At 42.5% G+C, this 26,648-nt stretch overlaps 1 protein-coding gene across 1 annotated transcript in view; it reads right to left on the minus strand.

Annotated features, from left to right (window-relative positions):
* LOC146833907 (coagulation factor XIII B chain-like) overlaps positions 1-26,648 on the minus strand; it is a 1,069,530-nt gene that overhangs the window by 119,098 nt on the left and 923,784 nt on the right. Inside the window, exon 16 of the mRNA XM_085601818.1 lies at positions 24,528-24,710. Coding sequence (XP_085457944.1) covers positions 24,528-24,710 — 183 coding nt within the window. The remainder of the gene's footprint in view (positions 1-24,527; positions 24,711-26,648) is intronic.

Here is a 26,648-nt window from a genome sequence, read left to right on the forward strand (position 1 = left end):
TGAACAGTGATACGATTGCCAGGGCAATCTCCTTAAAGAGTAGCGAGGTGATCCTTGGCGGAAATAGGTTTCTCATCAATGCGCCTTGCTGCTGTGTAAGAATTGATAATGCACATCTCCTTCTTTCATGACAAAACAAGAAAAAGATCAACGTATAGTCAGGCATTCCAAGTGCTGGTGCATGACAAAGACTCTCTTTCTCAGTTCTTTGAATGCTTCAAAACATTCTTTATCAAGTGGGCCCATGTCTTCTGTGTCATTGTGCATCAGCCTTACTGAAGGCTTTGCAATCATTAAAAAGTTTGGATTCCACTGACAACAGTAGCCAACATTCAAACCTCCCTCTGGCTGGTTTATGAATTCATTTCCAGAATTGAGTAAATGCATTCTTTTGAGACTTTCCTCACAACATTTTCAATATGGTGTTCAAGATAAATTATTTCTCTTTTGCAGAATTGCACTTTGGTTGGAGAGACGTTATGTCCATTGTCAATTAGGTGATCTAATAGGGTAATTGTATTACGTTTAGTGTCCTCTTTTGTTTAAGATGGAGCTAATCATCTATATACTGAACTATGGCTGAGCTACAGGGCAATCTCTCATTCATTTTCTAGATCTTTTTTCAGCATTTGAATAAAGACTTTCTGTATACCCTTGTGGGATTCTACACAACATAAGAACTTTATTTTAGAATTGAAAGGCAAAAAGGAATTCGTTTTCCTCCTGCAGAGGAGTAAAGAAACATTTTTGACATAAGTCAATGACTGTATACCACTCTGCATCTGAAGGTAGTTCAACAAAATTAGTGGTCGGTACCACTAGACAATGTGGGGTGATAATTCTGGTTATTTTTCTTCAGTTTTGGACAATTCTCCCTTTTACATTCCTTGATTAGACTTTTTTCCTTGACTAGCTTCATTCCTTTCTCTGCCTCTTTTGAAAGTCTATACGGCTTAGTTCTAGGAAACAAATGCATCTGTTCGTACTTTTATTTGAACTATTTCAGCCCTTTAAGTCAGTCCAATCTCTTTTCCAGGTGAATTCGATACCTCCTCTGTGACAGTATGTCTTAATTCCAAAGGTAGTTCTTCCTTCATTAAAGTCAGGAACAACTGAAGTCTTGAGTCTTGTGATTTTATTTTAAACATTGAATCTTCATCTTGAGTTTCATTGATAACACCATCCGGTGTGCAATACATTATGCTATTCATTTTAGTAAGTAAGTTTCTGCTAAACAGATTTACATGATTGTAACCAAACAAGATTAACTAGTGTTTATTTTCCATCTTACTTATTTTAACTGAGACATCTGCTGTAACCTCATTAACAATTTGTTTATTTCTAATCCCTAAAACTTGGACTTCTCTTCCTGAGAGGGGCAGGCTTGGGACTTCCACACAATTCATATTTGAACCCATTTAAATCCTGGATCCTCTCTCAAATTGTTTTGTCTGAGCAATAATAAACTTTTCTTTGATCTTTTTCTGTTTTGCACCAAAGTAATCACTAATGTGTTTCGCCAGCTTCAAGATCTCATCTATGCTCTATGTCTGCCAACACAATTCACTCTGTTATATATGATTACAAAACTCTGGCAGCAAACCCCTAATAAAGGCAGAGACAAAACTGCTAACACCATCTTTCTATGGACCATCAACTCTGTGGTGTTTCTTGAAAATCTGTAGGATCCTCTCATAAAAGGATCACTGACTCCTTTGGTTCATGGGAAATTTTCAAGATTTTTAACCAATTTAAATCATTTTCTGGCATTCTTTTCTTCAAATGCTCAAATAACTGTCTGTATTTATTAACTACTTCATCAGAATAGGAATTGTTAGGAGCAACTCTAGCTGGTTCTTCAATTGGCTAGGCAACTATTGGCTTATACTCTGCCCACAAATCACTAGGAACAACAGTTTTGAATAATGAATTCAAATCAGTCCACAGCACCTTTGAGATATTTGTCAGCCTGTGCACCTCTTTAAACCACTTCTCCAGTTCTTCTCGCAATTTCTGAAAGTTTGTGGTAAAAGCATAAAGGTCAGCCCTTGTCATTGGCACATGCACAAGGTTTCCTGCATGCAATTCCCTCAAAGAAAATTCTAAAACCGTTCCAGTTCCAGCTTCCAAATGCCATACTTTACCCCTTGCCCTACCTTCAGTTCCCTTTCCTTTCTTTTTAACAACTGTCCATCTCTTCCACCTTTCCCTGTACTTATTTAAATCATTTCATTCCCCTGTTTTTTTTTCAATTAAATCTTTAATATGCACTCTCAGAGTGATTAAGTCTATTTCATTACATTCGTCACAAGCAAATCCATTTTATAATTGTGCTACATGTTTTTCATTCTACCGATGTTCACAACGCGTTCATCAGCACACTCCTTCAGTTTGCCATGTACTTCATTTGCGCATCTGATACTTCTTTAATCAAATGTCTAAATTCATCAACATGATTTGTCGACAGCCTTTTTAAATGAATGTTTCATTGTAATGTATCCAAATCGGATTTTCAAAATACCATAGTTAATAATTTTAGGAGACGGTTCGACCGCTGCTGCCTTAACAGGGAGATTGACTTGAACCTGAGTAGCAGATTAGGCATCTCTACTGTTACTAGGCAATGCTGTCCTTGCATCTCAGTTTATGCATCTCAGTGTATGCAGTTGCCACCACAGCTATAGAGCTATAGAGGCATGCCCTACAGTGCTACATTCTCCTGCACCCAAATCAGGGCCGGAACCAGAAGCAATTGTCCTTGTTGCCCTGGCTGTATAGGAAGGAGGTTTAGACTTCAAGAAATCATTAAGAAAATGATCTTCTTTTTTAGAGACATTACCCTGCTGCGCTCCTTCTTTTGCCTAATTTTTATCATTGTGTTTCTTTAACTATGGCTGGCTAGGCTTTTATCCCTTCCTCTAAAATGTTTCTTGTCAATCCCACTTGCTGTCCATCCAATGTATGAATGAACTCTTCACTTGCTTTGACATTTTCTTCTGCTCCTTCTTAGTAGCCATTCAGGTATATTTAATTAGTGCCTCAAAGTGGTAGGTCTGGGTACGGGCTTGCTATCATTCTATCATTCATCGCAAGAACACAATCCAGCGTTTTAATATTAAATGTACCCTATAAGGTAACAGTAAGTTTCTATCAGATGCAGTATGCTCCATTCCATTCAGATTTCCAATTACAATTATAGAATCTAATGTCCATCATCAGCTAAAAAGCACACTTACACATGTTAAAATAGAAACAATACAAATACCCATAAAACATGCTACAATGGGCACAGTATCCTGCAACTTCTCCAGCACAACCAACCCCAGCCCCAAACATATAAAAACACATAAATAGTATACTGGACAATGATAGCAGCAGAAAAAATAGTGACTTGACAAAGCAGGTGGTGCAAAAAGACAATCTATACAAGAATATGTTAAAAACCTCACACCCGTAGAGTAACAGGAAGACTATTTTTACATTTCATGCCTCTCTCAGCGCTTCTACTGACTCATGTCGCAAAGCCGATCTCAAAATCACAGCAACCAAACTAGCGAACAGCAACCAATCCCTAGAAGGCTCTGTCCGCATCCAACAAATGACAGCGTGTGTTAGAAATTGGGTTACTGGTTGACTGGCATGTGAGCCCTGGTTTAATAGCAACCACAATCCTAGTCAGGGTAGGGCACAAATAAACCCCAAACTAGCATGTGCCCAGAACCCCTGGTAGCTTGACTCAGAGCAGGTAGGCTTAACCTAGAAGCAATTAGAAAAGTATTTGTGCAGCACTTCAAACAGTATAACAGTGAAAGTACCACAGAAAAATAATCCCACACGAAGTTAGAAAAATACAGCAGAACTTAATAAATAGAACAAGACCAAAAAGCCAATATTCCAATAAATAAAACCAGAATTATGAATTTTTAAAGACAAAACTGCAGTTTAGCGCCTCAAAGGAGAAAACTGCAATCGTGGCTATCTCGTTAGCCTGGAACGGGCGCAAGTCAAGGTCGCCAGGAGCAAGGAGAGCGTCACAAGTTGCAGACAGCGTGGTTTGAAGAGCAGGCAAGACGCTGCGGATGGCCGGGCTGGTGCTTTATGCTGGTGGTCCCCCGTGGGCTAACAATGCTGCTGGGCGAAGAGACTGACTTGCTGCGGGTGCAGGACCTGTCCGGGGAGCCTTTTATGTCCCTGAGACTCAGATCAGGAGCCCAGCAGATTAGCTATTTGAATCACTCTGGGGTCCTGGGTTCAGGATGAAGTTGCAGGTTCAGTTCATCTACGCCAGGCAAGAGGCAGCAGGTCAGCAATGCAGCAGCTCCTTCAGAGTAGCAGTCCAGCAGAATGTCAGTCCATTCAGCAGCACAGCAGTCCTTCTTTCTGGCCGAGTATCCACAGGTCCAGAAGTGTCCTGAAGAGTAGGTCTGAATGCCCTATTTTTATATCCTCGTGCCCTTGTGCTAGAAGGTGGGAGAAGCTTCCTGAAAGGTTCTATGAAGTGCAAGGAATTACCTGATTTCCCTGTCCTAGTTCCAAGCTAGCTACAGTGACATTACAGGATCCTTATGCTATTAAGGTGTAAGTGGGGTTGTGCCCAGCTCCAACCCCATCATAACAGCAGATGGCCTAATGGTGTACACTGAATCTCTCCATGTTGTGACTGTCTGGGAGGAATTCACAAAGTCTAACTGTCAGGTACACCCAGTCATGTGAAAACAACAATTGATGGACAGAATGCAGAACAATGTCATACATTCACCCCAGTACAGAGATCTGGGCCTAAATCCATCGTTTTTTTGCTCACCATGCCATTCCAGTTTGAACCCAGCCATATGCAAATCAGTCTTGACCCTGTGCCCGATGGGAACAGTCCAGCCCGAACTGCCAAGCCAGGTCCTCCCTGGACTGGAAACAAGCATCCTAGGACCGGTTTCGGGCTTTCAGCCCTCGTCAGCCAGGATAGCTTGATTCCAGTGGCATGGAGAGCAAGGGACTCACGTCTGAGCATACCCTTCCCACTCGGGGTGACAAATGCAAAAACAACAATTGATGGACAGAATGCAGAACAATGTCATACATTCACCCCAGTACAGAGATCTGGGCCTAAATCCATCGTTTTTTTGCTCACCATGCCATTCCAGTTTGAACCCAGCCATATGCAAATCAGTCTTGACCCTGTGCCCGATGGGAACAGTCCAGCCCGAACTGCCAAGCCAGGTCCTCCCTGGACTGGAAACAAGCATCCTAGGACCGGTTTCGGGCTTTCAGCCCTCGTCAGCCAGGATAGCTTGATTCCAGTGGCATGGAGAGCAAGGGACTCACGTCTGAGCATACCCTTCCCACTCGGGGTGACAAATGCAAAAACAACAATTGATGGACAGAATGCAGAACAATGTCATACATTCACCCCAGTACAGAGATCTGGGCCTAAATCCATCGTTTTTTTGCTCACCATGCCATTCCAGTTTGAACCCAGCCATATGCAAATCAGTCTTGACCCTGTGCCCGATGGGAACAGTCCAGCCCGAACTGCCAAGCCAGGTCCTCCCTGGACTGGAAACAAGCATCCTAGGACCGGTTTCGGGCTTTCAGCCCTCGTCAGCCAGGATAGCTTGATTCCAGTGGTTCAGTTCATCTACGCCAGGCAAGAGGCAGCAGGTCAGCAATGCAGCAGCTCCTTCAGAGTAGCAGTCCAGCAGAATGTCAGTCCATTCAGCAGCACAGCAGTCCTTCTTTCTGGCCGAGTATCCACAGGTCCAGAAGTGTCCTGAAGAGTAGGTCTGAATGCCCTATTTTTATATCCTCGTGCCCTTGTGCTAGAAGGTGGGAGAAGCTTCCTGAAAGGTTCTATGAAGTGCAAGGAATTACCTGATTTCCCTGTCCTAGTTCCAAGCTAGCTACAGTGACATTACAGGATCCTTATGCTATTAAGGTGTAAGTGGGGTTGTGCCCAGCTCCAACCCCATCATAACAGCAGATGGCCTAATGGTGTACACTGAATCTCTCCATGTTGTGACTGTCTGGGAGGAATTCACAAAGTCTAACTGTCAGGTACACCCAGTCATGTGAACCAGGCCAGGCTACAGGAATGAAAAGGGCAGGAAAGTGCCAACTTTCTAAAAGTGAAATTTTCAAAATGTTAATGAAAAGGCGGGCTTTACCCATTAAAGAGGGTTAATCATTACAAGTCTATAGATACCAAACATGATATACCTACCTCTTCTTAGTCAGGAACAGCATTTTAAATGGTATAAGGAATACCAAATCTTCTCCTATGGGGAAGGGTGGCCCTCACAGTAGTGAAAACAAATTTGGGAGTGTTTTATTACCAGGACATGTAAAACTTAGAAGTATATGTCCAGCCTTTAAATTATACAGCACCCTAACCTATGGGATACCTAGGTCCTACCTTAAGTAAGACTTATATGTAATGAAAGGGGAGTTTGAGGCTTGGCAAGGGGATTTCACTGCCAAGTTGGCATGGCAGTTTAAAAATGTATTCAGGCTGCAATGGCAGGCCTAAGACATTTTTTTTGTTGCTACTTAAGTAGGTGCACAATAAGTGCTGCAAGCCCACTGGTAGTATTTCATTTACAGGTTTTGGGTATATGGTATACCATTCTGCAAGGGACATATGGTGGCAGTTAGGTATATTGTATAACACACAAAATGGATAAGGGGGGTCCAAGGGAACAGATTTAAAGACCTGCGAGAAGTTTCATTCCCCTAATACGTAATATGCAACACACAAACATAAACTCTCGGGTCTGAGCAACTTTAGAACTAGAGCATGAAAGGAGAGATACTATAGTCAAGCTGTGTCTAAAATGACAGTGAACAAATCAGAAAGGAAAGGAATTCCTTTAAGGATGAATGCCCTCACTCACCCGAAGGTGACATGCTTCATCATTTAGGCTTTCTCCTCTCAGTGGGAAAACCTAGTCCCACTGAGGGCTACAACCACCGCACTGAGAAGTGGGAGCTCAGGGATGTTTTTGTTTAAGATTTTAGGATACTCAGATCCCAAAGATGAGCACTAATGTGAGAAGAGGGCGCAGCGCAAAGAAATTCAAAAGTGTGTGAAGTGTGAGCTAAAACTGGCTAGCGCTATTGAAAAAATGATTTTTATTGACTCATTAGCCCTGCCAGAGATAAAAAACAGTGCAAAGCAGTTACTATTGAAAACTGCTAGATGACAAGGGTCAACATGTTTCAGCCAATGACCATCTCAAAGGTATGTGTGGCTTTCATCAGGACCAAAAAACAAAGCTGCTGCTAGAAAGTGTTACACACGTGCAAATAAAGTTTGAAAAAAAGACCAAACCAGTTAATGCTTTAGCGGATACAATCTCGCTGGAACTTGTCTGAAAATAAGAAGACACATATAGAAAAAGTAAATCTCCAAAACTCATTAGTTAACAGTCAAGTCTGAAACACTGGTATATGTGGCTCAAACATAGTACTTATGTCCAAACTGTTAGAAAGCTCTAGTAAAAAGACTCACCCAATCTGTGGGACAAGTGAGCCCACCTCAACCTGGTTACAACTCGGGGAAGGGAGCCCCGCTCTGTGAAAATAAGCAAGTGTAACCTAATCAGTATAATTTACTTGCTCAATAGTGCCATGAAAAGTGAAGAATATCAGTAATGTCCAACAGACTAAAACGGACTCAAAACGACATAGAGTGTTATAACGATGTCACTCCCCTTACATCCTGGAAGTGTATGTACATAAACCACTTGTTAAGATTTTACAAAAGTGGTCAAGGACGAGGAAAGTCAAGTGTCTGAAAATTACGAACTCATGTTCAAGCCAAGAATCTATACACCAAAAGACTACACCATGACCAAACACAGCGACAATTATCAATAACTTAAACCGAATCATCAAGCAGAAACTCACTAAAATGCATATCAACACACTCACCTCTCCGTCGGTACTCCGTCGATGTACAGAGATTGCAACCGGAGGAACCGGCGGGGTGGGAAAAGTGAGAATAAATACCCAAACACTGATGGCTCCGAATGGAGAAATGAGGACCCCATAGGTGTCTATCCTGACTGCCTGCATTCGTGAAGGGACATAAGGACCCCATAGTCGTCTTGCTGTTATGCCTGTCTCTGGCAGGACGCTGGTGACTTAATAAAGCAGTGTACGGCAAAGCGCATGCGCACTAGGATGCATTTGTACCATAGAGTTTTGTTAGCGAAGCCCGACCAGAGACAGCAATGATTGTTTATCTGTAGCCTAGCAACGAGAACATATGGTTTTTTCAGAAGACGATACAAACCGGAACACAAGCTTTATTAGTCAATGGGCACAACCAAATTGCTGAATGTTTAAGCAAATCGATTTGTGCATAATTACTGAAGGCCCAGTATTAACAAAGTACAAAACCCATTTGACACAAAAATGTGTAAAAAACGCTGAGAAGGCATGTGTCGTATTTCACCACAAGTACAGGATTCAGTAAATAATAGTGCCAATGTTGACTCTACAAGTAAACAAACAATCGCTCCACAGTATAATCTCAGGAAGGATCTACATATACCCAGTTGTTTTACGTATTTACTGTGGGAATGTTATAATATCAAATTATTTGTTGGAATTGCTAAAGGCAATTCTCATAGATGGTATAAGGTCATAGAGACAACCAAGGAATATCCTCGTTCAAACCTATGTTGTCACTTTTTAAGCGGAACACCCACCGCTGTTCTCTTCTGAAGAGAAATTTTGAAATATCTGTGATATGCTGGGGAATGAGAGGCTGCTCCAAAATGGTCCACGACAAATCATCTGCCTGATGATTAAAATCCAGGAAGTGGTTTGTCATTTTAGTAGCCCTCCTCTTGCACCGAATGGTGCTCTTGTGTTCAAGGATTCTGGTTTTGACCTTGCGTGTAGTCATGCCCACATACTGCATGGAACAGGGGCACGTGATGAGATAAATTACATTGTCGCTATTACAATTAGTGTGTTTTTGTAACAGCCAAGGTCTACCAGTGCCAATATCCACTTGTGTCATGTGTGAAGTCTGTGGACAAGCCGCACATGAACCGCATGGGTAATGTCCTTTCACCGGTGGTAAACCCCATAATGGCTGTTGTTCACTTGTATTGTGCAAGATTCTCGGTCTGGTGTGTACAATGTGGTCTTTAATGTTGGCACTCCTTTTAAAAGCAAAAAGTGGAGGTTCTGAGGCCTCAGTACCAATGTTCAGGATTTTCCAGTGTTTGAGGATACTGCTCTTGATTTTGTTAGAGTAAGTATTGTAAGTGTTCACACAGGTGAGTCTATCAGAAGGTTCTTTGGGGCAGGGCAAATCAATCAGAGCTGCCCGATTGTTGTTTGCTGCTCTTTTTCGAGACATATGTATCACTTTCTTGGGGTAATTACGCTCCTTCAGTTGAGTGCTGAGATGTTTCGCATGCTCATTGTATTTGGCAATGGATGAACAGTTCCTCCTTATTCTTAAAAACTGTCCAAAAGGAAGATTCTCCCTGAGGGATTTGGGATGGAAACTCTCGAAAGATAATAACGAATTACGGGCTGTGGGTTTGCGATATAACTCGGTACCCAACCCTCCGTTCTCTTGGAAAATTCGAATATCTAAAAATGGTAAACTTGTATTCGAAAGTTCAACTGTGAATCTCAGGAAGTTGTTCTGTGTGTTCATCCATGTATGGAAAGCCATGAAGCTGTCAGATGATCCCTTCCATACTACAAATACATCATCGATGTATCGTTTCCAGATGCTTATATGGCTCCTGAAGGGATTGTCTTCTCTGAATATTATAGACTGCTCAAACATATGCACATACAAATTCGCTAGACTGGGCGCGAAAATGCTGCCCATAGATGTTCTCGATATTTGTAAGAACAAGTCTTTCTCAAATCTGAAGAAATTTTCCTTCATGGCCATTCGTGCACACATCATAATGAAGTGTACAGGGGTGATGCTATCACTAGATTTTGATTGTAGCAGCATCTCAACTGTTGCAAGCGTTTCATCTTGTGGTATGGAGGTGTATAACGCCTCCACATCAAATGAAACCAAGAAATCTTGTTCAGGATCAAAGGGAATGTCATCCAGGAGGCGCAATAGATGTTTTGTGTCTTGAAGATATGTAGGCATCTCTAGGACCAATGGTTGCAAAAAGAAATCAACGAAAGTTGATAGAGGTTCCAACAAGGAACCTATCCCAGAGATGATTGGTCTCCCTGGAGGTGGTGATTGTCCTTTATGTACTTTTGGAAGTACATAAAAATAGGGTATAACAGGATGTGATACCACTAAAAAAGCAGCCTCATGATCAGTGATCCATCCATTGTCTTTGGCTTCATCAACCATCCCTTTAATCTCGCAGGAAAGGCGTTTGGTTGGATCCAATTTAAGCGGTCTATAGGCATCTCTGTTGTTGAGTTGTCGCATACATTCTGCTTTGTATGTGATACTATCCAAAATCACGATAGCACCCCCCTTGTCCGCAGCCTTTATCACGATGGTATCATCTTTAGCCAGCTCTTTTAGTGCTTTTTCTTCTGATTTAGGAAGATTGTGATAATGTCTTATGTTGTGTTGAAACAACTCTTCGACATCTTTAAGGACCGCTTTTTCAAAAGTGGCGACCTGCACAGGTATCAAATGCGATGGAGGATTAAAAGTTGAACGTGGTCTAAGACCAGTATTAGTATTTTCTGTAGATGAATCAGTGGTATCTTTTGTGTTTGGTCATGGTGTAGTCTTTTGGTGTATAGATTCTTGGCTTGAACATGAGTTCGTAATTTTCAGACACTTGACTTTCCTCGTCCTTGACCACTTTTGTAAAATCTTAACAAGTGGTTTATGTACATACACTTCCAGGATGTAAGGGGAGTGACATCGTTATAACACTCTATGTCGTTTTGAGTCCGTTTTAGTCTGTTGGACATTACTGATATTCTTCACTTTTCATGGCACTATTGAGCAAGTAAATTATACTGATTAGGTTACACTTGCTTATTTTCACAGAGCGGGGCTCCCTTCCCTGAGTTGTAACCAGGTTGCGGTGGGCTCACTTGTCCCACAGATTGGGTGAGTCTTTTTACTAGAGCTTTCTAACAGTTTGGACATAAGTACCATGTTTGAGCCACATATACCAGTGTTTCAGACTTGACTGTTAACTAATGAGTTTTGGAGATTTACTTTTTCTATATGTGTCTTCTTATTTTCAGACAAGTTCCAGCGAGATTGTATCCGCTAAAGCATTAACTGGTTTGGTCTTTTTTTCAAACTTTATTTGCACGTGTGTAACACTTTCTAGCAGCAGCTTTGTTTTTTGGTCCTGATGAAAGCCACACATACCTTTGAGATGGTCATTGGCTGAAACATGTTGACCCTTGTCATCTAGCAGTTTTCAATAGTAACTGCTTTGCACTGTTTTTTATCTCTGGCAGGGCTAATGAGTCAATAAAAATCATTTTTTCAATAGCGCTAGCCAGTTTTAGCTCACACTTCACACACTTTTGAATTTCTTTGCGCTGCGCCCTCTTCTCACATTAGTGCTCATCTTTGGGATCTGAGTATCCTAAAATCTTAAACAAAAACATCCCTGAGCTCCCACTTCTCAGTGCGGTGGTTGTAGCCCTCAGTGGGACTAGGTTTTCCCACTGAGAGGAGAAAGCCTAAATGATGAAGCATGTCACCTTCGGGTGAGTGAGGGCATTCATCCTTAAAGGGATTCCTTTCCTTTCTGATTTGTTCACTGTCATTTTAGACACAGCTTGACTATAGTATCTCTCCTTTCATGCTCTAGTTCTAAAGTTGCTCAGACCCGAGAGTTTATGGCAGTTAGGTATATCCCAATCAAACAATGCTTAGAGTAGAGAGCTTGAGCACTTTAGTACCTGGTTAGCAGTGGTAAAGTGTAGAGAATCCAAAGGCCAACAAAAGTTAAAATCCAGCAAAAAAAAATGAAGATACGTAGGAAAATGGTTTGGGGGAAGACCACCCTAAGGCTGACAGGTTTTGTGGTGAAGTCTCACCAATCTCAGTGCATCTCCCTGGTTGACTAATCAGTCACAGCGCCAATTCTCTGTGAATAAGGAAAACAATGGCACAACCTTTCTAAATAAATTTTAAATTAAATAAGCCATTGTCTGCTCAACCAAAATAAGATAAAAATTAACAAGTTAAGGTAAAACAAGTCAAATCTCACATATATCTCAAAAATACGAACAGCAACCTTCATGGTACTGTTTAAAATCAAAATCTTCACTAGGTAAACTCCCTTCCAGGGGTGTATGACATTACAATGCTGCCAATTACCACGCAGGACAGGAGTGATTGAGAAAAATAGCATCTGTTTTTATCCACGATAGTGCTTTCACATAGATATAGCATAACTAAATTATATTACTAAACACACTTCTAGACATCAATTTAAACTTGCTTCAACTGTGATCGTATTAGCTCATCATATACATATTGGATCCAACATAAAAATGATTGCTATTCATTATCACTCATTGCACAAAATTATAGGTTTGAATAAATGCTTCCACATGCTTCAACCCTGGATAGAGTCAATGAATTGTTCAAACTTACTTCTAACAAATGTATTGTTTTGGTATTCCAAAGTCAGTAAAACACAAAATAGATTAAAGGATATAAATGTGTATGACAGCAATGGAAAGGATGGTTCTTCTTTAGTCTATCTAAGATAATTAAAATGGGGGCAGTTAAATTGTCATGAATCAGTGCATTTTGGTTTTCTACCGGTCATCGATTAGAAGAAGCAATCTAAGCAATAAAATATTAAATGGAGTGCAAACTTAGGGGTCCATTACGATGGTGGGCGGACACCGTAACAGTGAACGGGACCGACCGTCAGAGGTGCGGCGGTCCCGCTGAGCCCATTAGGATGCGACCGCCACCCTGGTGGTTGCATCCCGCATATTTAACATTGTGGCGGGCGGTGCTTTGTGCAGCACCCGCCACACTGTCAAATATGCATGTTGTGCATTGGCATGCACAACGTGACAGGCACCGTGCGGTGCCTGCTACCTTGAGCATGCCAATGTAGGTGGGGTACCATAGGTACCACCCAAGTGCACCCCCCAAGCCACCAAAAACCACGGGGTCCGCAACAGGCCCCCAAAGCCAAAAAGACGCATGCCTTTCCAAGGCGGCATCGCCACCATGGGAAGGCCAAAATCCGCAAACATCATAATATGGCGGGCGGTGCCTGCCACCATATTATGGCCCAGGACCGTACAGCAGGCAATCGTAACATTTGCCTGCCGGCGGAAAATCGGCGGGTGGTCTTTCCATCTGCCGCTGTGTCCTCCGCCATTGTAATAGGGCAGGGGTAAATGGCGTGCGGTCGGGGAAAGATGTCGGGCGGATTGCCACCACCGGTCGGGAGGTGGCGATCCACCCGACATCATAATGGCCCCCATAGCATTCATTAATGGCAAAAATTAAAATGTGTAAAGGTTATTCAGTCTGAAGGGGTTTTGGGATTAAACAAATATATTTTAATTTATAGAGCTTTGATGATGAGTAAGAGCAATGCATGTTACATTTGATAAGTAACAGCTCAGAGCATGGAAGTGATTAAACAGCATTGAAAATATGGCACAAAACAATCTATTGTGTGCAGTTTACACAATATATTTTATTGGAGGTAAAATAAACGACAAATATTTAAGATTTTGCAAGCTAATTGGGACTACAAGGTATACATGAGTTTCTATTTCATCCTAAATGTGAGCTTCATTGCTGGAAGTGGGAGCTGGCTTAAGTGCCTTAATCACTAATATTTTTGGCCACAGTTGGACTGGGACAAAAAATAGGCCCAGTAGCCAAAATAAAAGTGGTCCCCATTAGCGAAACAGTTACCTAACCAAAAGTAGCCTACATTTGCAAATCTGGTCAGTTTTCAGCTTGTAAAGACACGCTGTGTGGGTATTTTGCAAGTTATGGGAGATTGCATGCACTTGTATTTTCTGGAGGTAAAGTTAGTGGTGATATCAGGGAACTCAACAATAAAAACAGGTGCACCTGGGCATAAAACAGCCCAGCAATCTGCTAACAGAAACAGCCCACACACTGATCTGTCAGACCAGCCCATTCTGCACTGCCAGATTGCCCTATTGGCCAATATGAACCCACAGCGTCCGCAAGTGGAATACATAAAAGTGATGGGAAATTAAGGTATATGACCGCTAAGTTCTAACTAGAATAGTTAATCATTTTTTTTTTACATTTCATAAGGGGGCAATTTAATTATTTTAGTCATTTTACAGATAGTTCTTTTTAGTTTGAGCAAATGGTCATTGGGAGTTGCTCTTTGGCTACACATTCAATGCTTTGGAAAATGTCATTCTTGTAAAAGCTATTCAAGTATGCAAGAAAATTGCACAACTATCTGATGTGTCTTTAGATGCACAGTTTCACAGATGGAGGCATTAGTAATAAAGGAGATCTAGATTTTTCATTTTTTAACAGTTCGTTACGATTCCAACCATATAGGGAACAGCTTATATGCTAAACACAATCCCAAGGGGGATGCAATGAGGAAAATTTATTCCTCTGTTGTTGACTGTCAGACAGTGGCGATAGAACTAGGAGGTGATGCAGCACCCTCATAAAACTGAAAGATGAGCAATAAAGGGGCCCTTCAAAGGCATTTCTTCTGGCAGAATATTTGTGTTTTAAAGGGTGACCTGTTCATTTTTTTCTTTCCTCCCACATGTTTAGTGAACTTCAATGCCAATTTTCCATCTACGAACATTCGAACAGACCCTTTGTGCGTCACCTTGAGTTTTGCAGGGTAGAGTAGGCCATAGGGGATCTTCGCCTGCATCATAATACGCTTCACAGGTAGGAATTCCCTGCGGGCCGCTTGCACCACCGGTGTAAAGTCTGGGTAGAAGGAAATGGAATTTCCCTTGTAGTCGATGATAACCCGTTCCCTTGTTAGTCTCAATATCGAGTCGTGGTCTTGATTGTTCAACAACTTAGTTAAGATTAGCCTGGGCGTTGCTCCGATCACCGGCCTAGGGCCCAGTGCCTGGTGTGCCCTCTCGACCATGAACACCGCAGACAGGCCAGGGCCAAAGAGATTGTGCAGCAGTTCAGCAACATAGGTCTTCATTTTGACAATGGCAGTCGTCTCGGGAATCCTGGTTACACGGAGGTTGATACGCAGAGATCTGGCCTCCAAATCCTCGTTCTTTGCCCGAATAAGATTGAAAACCTTGTCAATCTGCAGCATTTCCTTTCTGGTTTCCACTTGAAACTCATGATTTTCGGAGCTGCGGTTTTCTAGCATGTCTAGCCAGGTTTCATGCGTGTCCACTTGTTTTTTAACCGCATCAAGTTGGGATGTGAGGACATCCAGCTTGGTGTCTATTGTTTTTAGACTAGACCTAATTTCTAAAAGTAACATGCGTAGGCCATCTCCTTGTTCCTCTGATTGGGACATAGGTTGGCGATCGGCATCTACATCCCCCTCAGCCTCCGTTACCCTTATGTGCCTTTTATTGTCGGATGTGAGTTTGGTCAGTTTTGCATCTTGTTTGCCCATAGTGCCAAGTGATGCGTATAGTATATAAAGAAGTGGTCCCAGCACAGTTATATTTAAATGCAGTATCAAAAGACAATAACAAAGAACAATTAATTAGTGCTAAATTGTTGTTTAATCACACAAAGCTCCTGATAGCTTTTGATTTAAGGCAACAATTTATAAACAATGTTAGAATAAAAGATGGTTGGAGTGCCCAACTGGGTGAGGGGAGGGGAGGAGGGTGACTTGAGTGAGGTAGTGAGGCGAGTGACATATAATATTCAGAAGCATCACAATTAAATTGTTAGGCATGTTACTCAATGCCACATAATCACCATGAACATTTTCAAATAGTTTATATTCATTTGCAAAGCCATGTACAATAGAAAAAACACAGTGCACAGTGCACTATTGATGGTACTGGCATCTATAATATGTCGACGTTTCGACCCCTTAAACCATGTAGATTGGTTTTGGTCTTTACTGACGGGGTCTTCCTCAGGACAAAAGTGAAGGTGTGGAGAGAGGGGCACCTAAAGATAAAATAAGGAATTTGTCAGATCCGAAAAGGGACAATTTCTAGGACGAGAACAGAAGTAGGGATAGATCGCTATATTTACCGTATTCAAATAGAAAACCTAGTAGGTACAGACGTTTCGTCAAGGACGATGGGGCTCCAAGGCTCTTTTTGGACCTGACAAATTACTTATTTTATCTTTAGGTGCCCCTCTCTCCACACCTTCACTTTTGTCCTGAGGAAGACCCCGTCAGTAAGGACCAAAACCAACCTACATGGTTTAAGGGGTCGAAACGACAACATGTTATGGATGCCAGTACCATCAATAGTGCACTGTGCACTGTGTTTTTTCTATTGTACATGGCTTTGCAAATTAATGTAAACTATTTGAAAAATGATGTCATTGTGATTATGTGGCATTGAGTAACATGCCTAACAATTTAATTGTGATGCTTCTGAATATTATATGTCACTCGCCTCACTACCTCACTCAAGTCACCCTCCTCCCTTCACCCAGTTGGGCACTCCAACCATCTTTTATTCTAACATTGTTTATAAATTGTTGCCTTAAATCAAAAGCTATCAGGTGCTTTGTGTGATTAAACAACACTTTAGCACTAATTAATTGTTCTTTGTTATTGTCTTTTGATACTGCTTTTGATACTGCATGTATAACTGTGCTGGGACCACTTCTTTATATACTGCCTTAAACACAGGTCCCAGTGATTTTGGGTATACCCTTCTCTATAACAAGTGATGCGTATAGTCAACACTTATGCTGGACTTAAGTGTTGCAGTTCCAGGAGATTCCACGTCCTGAGAGCCAGTCACTCAGAGCCTGCTTGGACTAGACCAATGCTACGTTGCACACAGTTGAGACGCCAATGAGCCGATTGGCTGCTCAACTGGTCAGCAACCAGAAAGTACATCGCCCGTGGCCGGTGTACTTATGTTGCAACCAGTGTTCACCAACCTTAGGGCCCCTCCTGCTTATTCGCGGCACCAGTGCGTATGTAGAAGGGTCGGGTCGCACCCGAGCATCGCCGGCCCCAGCAAGGCCACCACAGCCCCTGGGCCCATCCCCTGCCGAGGGAGATCCACAGTAGATAACGAGCTCCAGGTGCTGCGCGCCTCCTGACAAGGGCAGCGTAGCAGGGACTTATCAGCCCCGCTTTCAGGGATCGTCTCGTTGTGAATGAATGAATGATTACAGTCTTATATAGCGCATAGCTACCCGAAGGCATCCCAGCGCTTAACTCACTAGATCTTGAGGAAATCAGGCAAACAGGAAGGTTTTTAAACTCTTCCTGAACCTGAGATGGTTAGCTTCCATTCTGATGGAGTTGGGAAGTTTGTTCCAAAGGGTGGCGGCTTGAAGGGAGAAGCGCCTGCCTCCCATTCACACTCTCCTGGTTCTAGGAATAGCAATCAGCTTCTTATTTTCAGACCTTAGAGCTCGTCCTGGTAGAAATAAATGAAACATAGATTGAATCAGGGAGGGTCCTATTTTATTAATAGCTTTATGGACCGTAGTCAGCGCTTTAAACTGTACTCTTTGCTGGACAGGCAGCCAATGTAGTTGACGCAGTGCTGGCTTAGCAGAAGTCCGACGAGGGATATCCAGCAGCATTCGGGCCGCGCAGTTCTGTACTGTCTGCAAGGTTTTTATGGTAGCTTGTGTGGTGCCTAAATACAGTGCATTCGAATAGTCCAAGCGTGTAAGAATCAGCGCCTGCACTAATATTCTCCTGGCCTCAAACGGAAGGAGTTTAATTATCTTCTGAAGTAGTCTAATGAGGGCATAGCAGGTTCCTGCCACCTTGCGAGCCTGAACACCAAAGTTCAGGGCAGGATCAAGCCAGACCCCCAGGCTCTTAATTTGTTCTTTAGGTGGCGGTGGAGGGCCCAGATTAGACGGCCACCAGTTCTCTACCGTATTGGATGGTTTATAACCTAGCAGCATCACCTCCGTTTTTGATCCATTCAACTTTAAGAAGGATCGGTCCATCCATTCCTTAACTTTATTAAGGCACAGGGAGAGGTTCTCAAATGGGGCACCCTGAGAAGCCAGGGAGATGATAAGCTGCGTGTCATCTGCATACGTTACCAGCTGTACTCCCCAGGGCAACACCACCTCAGCCAATGGCCTCATATAAATGTTAAATAGGGTAGGGCTGAGGGAAGAACCCTGGGGGACACCGCATGGCAGACGCATTTGGGGGGAACAGGCATCATCCTCAAAGACCGCAAAAGTCCTATCGGACAGAAAAGAGCGCAGCCACTTTAGTGCGCCTCCTCCGACACCTACTTCCATCAATCTATGAATCAAGATGGAATGATTCACGGTGTCGAAGGCGGCACTAAGATCTAATAACAAAATGGCTGCCCTATCTCCATTGTCCACAATCTTCCTAGCCTCCTCTACAACAGTGATTAGGGCTGTTTCGGTGCCCTGCTTGGCTCTAAATCCTGTTTGAGTGATATGGAGGGAATTGCTACTCTCAAGATAGGATCCCAACAATGCGTTCACATGCTTCTCCGCCAGCTTACTGATGGTTGGCAGTAAGGAGATAGGGCGATAATTAGCCCAGTCTTCTGGGTTTAGGTTTGGCTTCTTCAATAAAGCTTTCACTTTTGCCTGTTTCCAGGAAGAAGGAACTATGCCTGATGTAATTGAGGCATTGATCACCTCTTGAATAGCTGGAGTTAAAACATCTGACACCAACTTTAGGATGGTAGGCGGGGCGGGGTTCGCTGGAGAGCCTGATTTCAGATTATTCAAGAGGGACCATGCAGTAGGATAATCTAGTTGAGAAAAATGATACAAACCGGTATTACCGGTGTCCATTGAGGGGGGCAAGATCTCTTCAACGGGCAGAGGCTTAAACGAGGAGAAAATATTATCCACCTTATCGGAGAAATAATGCGCCAATTCATTACAGCGGGAACTTGCCAGTCCAGGGTCGTTAACAGGCATAGGGGGAGTGACCAAGGATTTGAAAATTTTTGAAAATTTCCCTGGGGGCATTGGATGCCGAATCAATTTTTTCCTGATAGTAATTTGATTGGGCAATTTTGATTCCCTGTTTATATTTCTTCAGGGCCAATTTATAGGTGTCCTTACTCTCTTCTGAGTAGTTTTTGCGCCAGTGTCTCTCCTGCTGCTTACATTGGCGCTTTAAAGCTTTAAGTTCCAATGTATACCAGGGTTTTTTATTGTTGCCCTTCCTATGGGATAGTTCACTTTTGGGGAGGATGACATCCAAAGAGGACGTTAGCCATTGGTTAAATTGTGTATCGGCTATCAAAGGGTCCTGGGAGAGCGCAGGTAATGAGTCACTCAGTTCCTTCCTCCACCTCTCGGTAGAGAGTTTGGACCAGACCCGTATTGACCTCCTTGTTGTATTGGAGGGCTCAGACAATATCAATGGAACCAAGGAGAGGAGCAGCAATTTATGGTCAGTCCAGGGAATATCGATTAATTTCTCAAAAATGAGATTATCCAAATTGGTGTAGCAATGGACAAGGGTATGTCCAGCTTTATGAGTAGGGCCTGTCACTAATTGCCTCAGCTGGAGCACTTCTAATCCTGCGTTGAGACTAATGCAGGCTGGTAAATGTGCCTCATCGGAATGAATATTAAAATCACCCAGTAATGTGAAATTAGAGGTGGTACTAGCATAATTAGTGGCACAAATGGGAAGGTCATCACAGAATTGACCGTAGGGACCTGGTGGCCTATATAGCAGGAGGCCCGACAGGGTGCAAATTGGGGAAACGGTAATAGCAAAAAATAAGCTTTCCGCACCTTTTATTGCTGCTTTTTCAACCCTACAACCCAGTATGGATCTATAGATTATGGCAATCCCTCCCCCCCTGCCATCCGGGCGATCGTGTCTCAGGATAGAATAGTTGTGTGGTAGTGCTTGGACAAGATCTGGGTCTGCACTATCGTTCAACCAAGTTTCCGTTAAAAATAGCACATCTAGATCTTGTTCCTCTAAGAGCAAGGAGACCTCGATGGCATGTCTTGGTAACGAGCGACAGTTTAATAATGCGAGGTGATATCGGCGGAGCCTGTCTCCAGTGCTTTTGGATGTTTCACATGTGAAATTATAATTACATCTAGTACACGGTGCACTGTTCCTTACATGTGTTGGCAGTTTACTACACAACGAGCTGGGCGAGCCTCTAAGTCTGAGTAACTCTCTCCGACTGTACCTCATCAGGGGGCAGAGGCGATCTATACTGGCAGCATCCTCGGTCCCTGGGCCCGACCTGGCCCGGACGGGCCCAGACGGGCTTTCCTTAGGTGCTCCTTTGGCGCGGGGATGGCGCACCCGCTCTGCGCGTCCGCTGCGCGGAGGCATACCCGTATGCTTAAGTACCAGCCCCGAGTGCCTTGCAGTGCCTGACAACTAGAACTGCACCCAGCCTGGGAGATCCCTCCCTAAGATGGCCACCGCGTTCCTTCCCCTCGCCTCCTAGATCGAGGCCGGACTGAGCCCTAGATCGGCTGTGTCTCGCTTGGGGGAGAGGTCAGGTAGTTTAAAAAGCCACAAAGCCAAATTAAACCATAACACAAATTACAAAAGTTCAATTTTAAAATACTGCTAAGCGCCGATTTTATTTACAGCAATCGTGATAACAGGTTGTCCACCCTGCAGCTCACATGAGGAAGGCACCGGCAAAGGGAACGGCCTACCACCTGGATAGTTCTACCGGGCCTCGAGCTTCCCCTGCATCCCTTGCACTCGCAGAACAGGCCGCGCCTGGCTCCAAGATGGCGGCTCGGCTTTAGCTTTTGTCCGTCGGCCCAGTCGCAGTCTGCCTGAGGCGGTAGATTCGTGGCTTAAATCAACACTCCAGGAGGTGCCGTTTCCCCTCCAATTCGGCCCAAAGATGCCCAGGCCCGACACTAACCCAGACGAAGCTGGGGGATTCCAGAACACTCTGCTCGTCAAGTACTAGACGTGTGGCACGGTGGGCAGGATTCTCCCTTCGGATGCCTCAAAGTCAGTCAACCTGCCAGTTACAGCTACAGTATGCAAGTCAGTCATGGAACCGCCTCGTCAGCATTACCCAGAGGTGCTTATTTCTCAGCAATGGCTCTCCAGATGATATGATTGCCATGACCGGCGGAGTTCGCTTAACAAGCATCCATCTCGCAGCACGGTTAGGCCTCGCCCTATCAAAGATAGAGTTAAAGTGGCCCAGCTCCTGCTTTGGGTGAGCTTGCAGTCTAATAGTGAAGCTAATTTTAATAGAAAGGTTATTTTAGACTGCCTTAGTGTAGGCAATGGTCTTTCAATCCCTTGGTTGAATTATGTCTGTAGGTCTTTCACTGACATCAGTTTCCCCGAAATGTTTAGCGCCTCGGACTCTACAAGTAAACATGATAAGAGGCGGGTAAGGTCCCATCACAATGAATTCAGTTTCTCCCAAAGAACGGAGGAGGTTTTTAGTAAGCACTCCATTCATAATTATTTTAGTTTACTAGCAACTGGAGAACTGGCATTTTATCTTTCTTTGGAGTTCACTTGGTTGAAGTGGTATCTTCTTTTTAGATTTAGGACAGGCACTGTGTGGAGTTTTTTGTGTTTCTCTGATGGAGTGAAGGCTTGGGAGAGTAGTTTACCTGCATTTTCTTGCAATGGGTCAGCTGAGCAATCTATGTTGCAGATCAATTATTTTGTACATTTTATCAATGCTTTTTTCACACTGTCTTACGAATATTTTGAAACAACTTCCATTCAGAAAATGTAAGGATACCTTAACGTATCTCCAGATGTTAGGCAGTCCTGATATTTATTTCAGTGTCTCCTGTTTCCTCAAAATATCGGTAAGAAGTAGGAAATCAATGGAGGGAGTTCATTGCAAAAATACCACACCTTATTGTAGCAATTTTCATTATGCTGCAGTTATGTTTTTAATTAATCTTGTATTAACGTTTTATAGTTTTGTGATGTATTTTATTGTATTTTTGTGCTGAATTATTTCTTGATCCTTCATTATTTTTACCCAAAGATCGAATAAAGATATTTTGACTTGACTTGACTAGTCCACTAAGAAGAATAAGTACTCCCTGATATGATAGGCATGGAATCACAGTATTTGCCAGAAGGTACTGATGTTTTTATCTTGTAACCACTTGAAGAAATCGATTCCTTTATTAAGCAGAGTCCTTTAATAGGATAAGGAGAGCAATGAATGATTTCTTACTAACTACCTTGTCTTTTACAAGAAGCTACACATTATTCCAGGTACTATTATTCTTTGCTATTGGTCTTGAAACACAGAATGGTGTTCTATTTTGTGTTCCAGGAAACAATTTTGGAAGAAAATCTTTAGGATGTCGGCCGGGTCTGGTGGGTCAATGGACTAATGCGTCCACTGTAGGGCCCTATGTTCATCCTCATGGCCTCAGCGGGTCCACTTAGCCTTTCATTCTTCTGAGGTCGACAAAATAAGTAACACTGAGTTGGGGAATAATAAATATCTGTTATTCAGTGCCAAAATACCCTTCTGGGTGGAAGTGCGCTTCACAGATACACATATTATGTTTATGTCTAGATAATATGAATTTATGGCAGTCTAGGCTGCCTCTCAGTCTCACAATTTGCAAGAAGGTCACTCACATCCAGAAGTTGCCCTATTGCATAGCAAATGAGATTCCTTCACACGTCCTCAAACTAGGCTCATTAAGGAACTCTATGCATGCACTTTACATGTTCTTATCAGAAGGTCACAGGGAACATGAGAAATGAAGCAAGGCTGTTTCTGGCCTTCACAAAAAGACTGAATTGCTTTTGCTGCTGCTACTCCAAATGACGTATGCGTAAGGAAAACCAGGGGAATCAATGCAGATCATTACATGCTGGGCTAAAGCAGGGGGAAGCTTATTTTCAGTGTTGTAGATATCTGAAAATGTTAACATTTGCAAATCATACAGATTATTACTGACTATACATGTTCCACTAATGTAAGTGAAGCTGTAGTCATAAGGAGGATTTCCAGCTTCAAAATGTTACGTCACCAGGAAATCACATCATATTAACATTTCCATCACACTAGCACAGCCAACCTTGTGACTAGGTAGTCTGTGGGGAAGGTACTACTGAATATCGATCTCCAGAATACTGTGGTAAAAGAATATCGGGTATAAAATCCCAAGGGACAAAATAGTGAAAGATAAATGCATATAGGGAAGTTTTTAACTCCAGATTGACATACCTTGATGATGTATTTATCGCATAGGTACAACTATGTGGAGTTAGGTACAGAATACCTAGACTAACTTGTTGATAATTCTCTTTGAGATTTTGCCCTCAATATTGTGTCCTGTTGATATCCTAGGGTCCATATTCAGGGTGCACACCATCTGCAGAAAATTGAGGGTTGTTGAGGGGTAAGTGGGATTTCTAAGGACATTTCCTAGGGGACCAGTGGCTAGACTTAGGAATTAATCTAGGGCATGCTCAACATAAATGTGTTTAAATCTCAGATGGTAGAAGAATTGCGATTTACCATTAATTAAAGCATTTTCAGACGAGAAGCCGGAAATATGACTCAACAAGTTAAGAGATTGCTCCTAGCATTTGGTGTGAGTTGCAGATAATAATTTCAAATCCTGTTAATGGAGTAATTGAGAATGATCAATGACGTTATTCATGTTGGACCTCTCATGCTTTCAGCAGCTGAATCCAGGGGCAAAAATATGGGATAGACTGAAGAATTACAGAGAAATCCAATTCATGATTAACTATTCCCCAGTAATTCACCATTCTTAAGGGGATCCTCACAGCCCAATGTAGAATCTCCATTAATTCCACCCCACTGGAGGTAAAGGTTAACTGCATGGATGCATAACTAATAGCCTCCTCAATGGGGAACTTGTAATAACACCCTTAGTGTGTTAAATTGAGTATCATAAAATTGGGTAGCAGTCAAGCCTGATTGTAACAGTGCTTAAAAACAGAAGAATGGCGGTGTAAAGCACTGTATAGTAATCAATAATATATATTCTATTGCTATAAGTGAAATAAAGTGTTTTAGTGTAGTATACTGCATTTTGATGTATTATTTATGGGTTAAAAAACATTGCACACTCCATTTAATACCTGTTCCTTGTCCCTCAGGAATATTACTTCTACATACTACAGAATGCCGAATACTCAGCACCCCTGGTCCAGAGCAAAAAGACTGCAATTTGTACAAATTGTAAAAAAAGACGTGTTCTATAAATTAACTTTATATCCCTTTTGGGGAAGCATCTTCACAAGGAGTGGGGTTACTAAAATATGTAACTCGATAAGGCATGGATCGCAATTCACAAAAATGACAGAGGTAGCAGAAGTGACATGGCAGGTTGTGGAGGGAATGCAAAGAAGCACACATTTGACAGCACCGTTATCAGAAATCGATGCAAGCAGGACTCCGAGACATCTGGATGCACTTACCTCTTGCCAAGCAGGTAGGATATATTATGTTGCTGTTCTTGCAGGTTCCAGCAAGTGATGACATTTCAAAATATCCAGGTCTGCATTTAAATTGAATGATGTCCCCATGATGAAATATCACTTTGTGTCCCACCAGTTCTAAGTTATGCAAATCTGTACCAACTTGTGATACAAGACAAGGATCTGTAGAAAATAAACACATATCTGTATGTATGGAAGAAAAAAGCAGATCTTTTCCAAATTTACAATTGATGGCCCCTTTCAAAATAGAGGAATTTACCAGAATTTGAGACAGATGGACTTGCATGCAAAATATATCTTCCGATGATCCAGAAAATACTATCATAGTGCATCCCCACAGAGGACACTGATATATTCAATCTCTCAGAATCAGAAATTAATAGAATTTGACTGTAAGAGATCGGCAGCGTTGATGACCCACCATAGGGAAGAGATAGCTCAGCACCCCTCTTTGGCTCTGGAATGCACTCAGTGATCTACTCCAGCAACCATAGTTACCGACACCTTCTGCTTATTATAATGCAATACTGGTTCTTATTTTCCCACCTTCTAAATCGAAATTAGCATTGCCTACTTTCATACAATTATGATGAGATGTGTGTTAGCATAGAGCAGAAAGTGAAACTGGTGCTCTATTGAAAACCTATCTACGCATCATACAGTAAAATAGAAGGTCAAGGCAACAAAGGGTAACCTTATGTTAAACATTGTTGTTTCATCTAGTTTCCACTAAGGAGAATAATAACGTATGTGCCTTCCAGTTATAGTTGCTAATGGCTAATTATGACCTAGACATTCAACAACATCGTCCATAAAATATAGTGCCTGATTACGAGTCTGGCGGTCCACGGACTGCCAGACTCATGGAGGTGCAGTGGAAGCCGTCTCCTGACCACCCTATTACAATTATGGTGGTTGGACTGCCATGCCCAGACTTCCATTGTCCGTTCCCTGGCGGTGTTGCGACTGTCAGGAGGCAGCCATATGCTTGGGGGGTCCGCCGTGTTCCCACCAAGCATATTACGAGTTTCCTCTCGGCCATGGTTTTCATGGCGGTTTGTCTTCCATGAAAATCGTGGTGGAGAAGAAACAAAAGAGGCCTACAGGAGCCCCTTGTGCATCTGTGCCATGTGCATGGTCTTTATAGTCCATGCTGTACAGGAACTGTTTTGGTATTTCCATTGCAGTCCCAATTTCAGGGCATCATCATGGGAACGTCAAAAAAGAGCCTACCAGACACAAGAAACCCTTGCAATCTGGTGGGCGGCCAGACCACAGGTTTGGCGGTGCAGAGGCCGGGCGGACCCGGTGCCGCACCGTCAAACTCATAATCAGGCCCTTAGTGTATAACATTGCCTATTTTGGGAAATATATTTTTATTATTTTATTTTTCAATGCCAATTCAAAAATGACAATAATGCAATAAGTAAAAGTGAGGTCAGGCACTATTTTACAGTCGGTAAAACTAGGAAACTCTCTGACAACATACAAAAAATTGTTGGATGGCCATGTGTTAAAGACACACCCTTTCACCCATTTTTCACTGGAAGGGCTTATGGCGGATTCCCTTTTCAGAGGATAATTTGGACTTAGAAAGAGTTTGGTAGCTTTATGGACCTAATGATATCAAAATTGCCACAGTCAGCTGAAAACTGACCATGGTAAATAAAAAGGGCTGTTGGAAAGACTATAAGAAATGCAGGCCAAGCCTAAGAGTTTGAGTAATAAAATTGGCTGGATACCATCTTTCCAGCCCCTTAACAGGCCATGTCTTAACATCTGATATGCCTGATATTAGTGGCTATTATGGATATATTTGCTTCTTATTCTCCCTAGCTTAACTAACCCTGACATAACAGCACTGTCTGATCTGAGACCCTCCTTTCGTACTGAGGGTTGTCGATCACTATTTTGAGGTCAACAATATTGATATACAATAAGATTGCAACCACAACATTTACCTACAACTACATTGCATGATAATTATAAATTATTCCTGACTCCACCTATATTCACTTGGAAGGTAAGTAGGCTGAGCCATTATTTATCGGTCAAAGTTGACTGTGTCTATACATTTAATTTTCTGCACCATGTAGACTT

The sequence above is a fragment of the Triturus cristatus genome, chromosome 4_2 (genome assembly GCF_964204655.1).
Source record: "Triturus cristatus chromosome 4_2, aTriCri1.1, whole genome shotgun sequence".
Taxonomy (NCBI): Eukaryota; Metazoa; Chordata; class Amphibia; order Caudata; family Salamandridae; genus Triturus; species Triturus cristatus.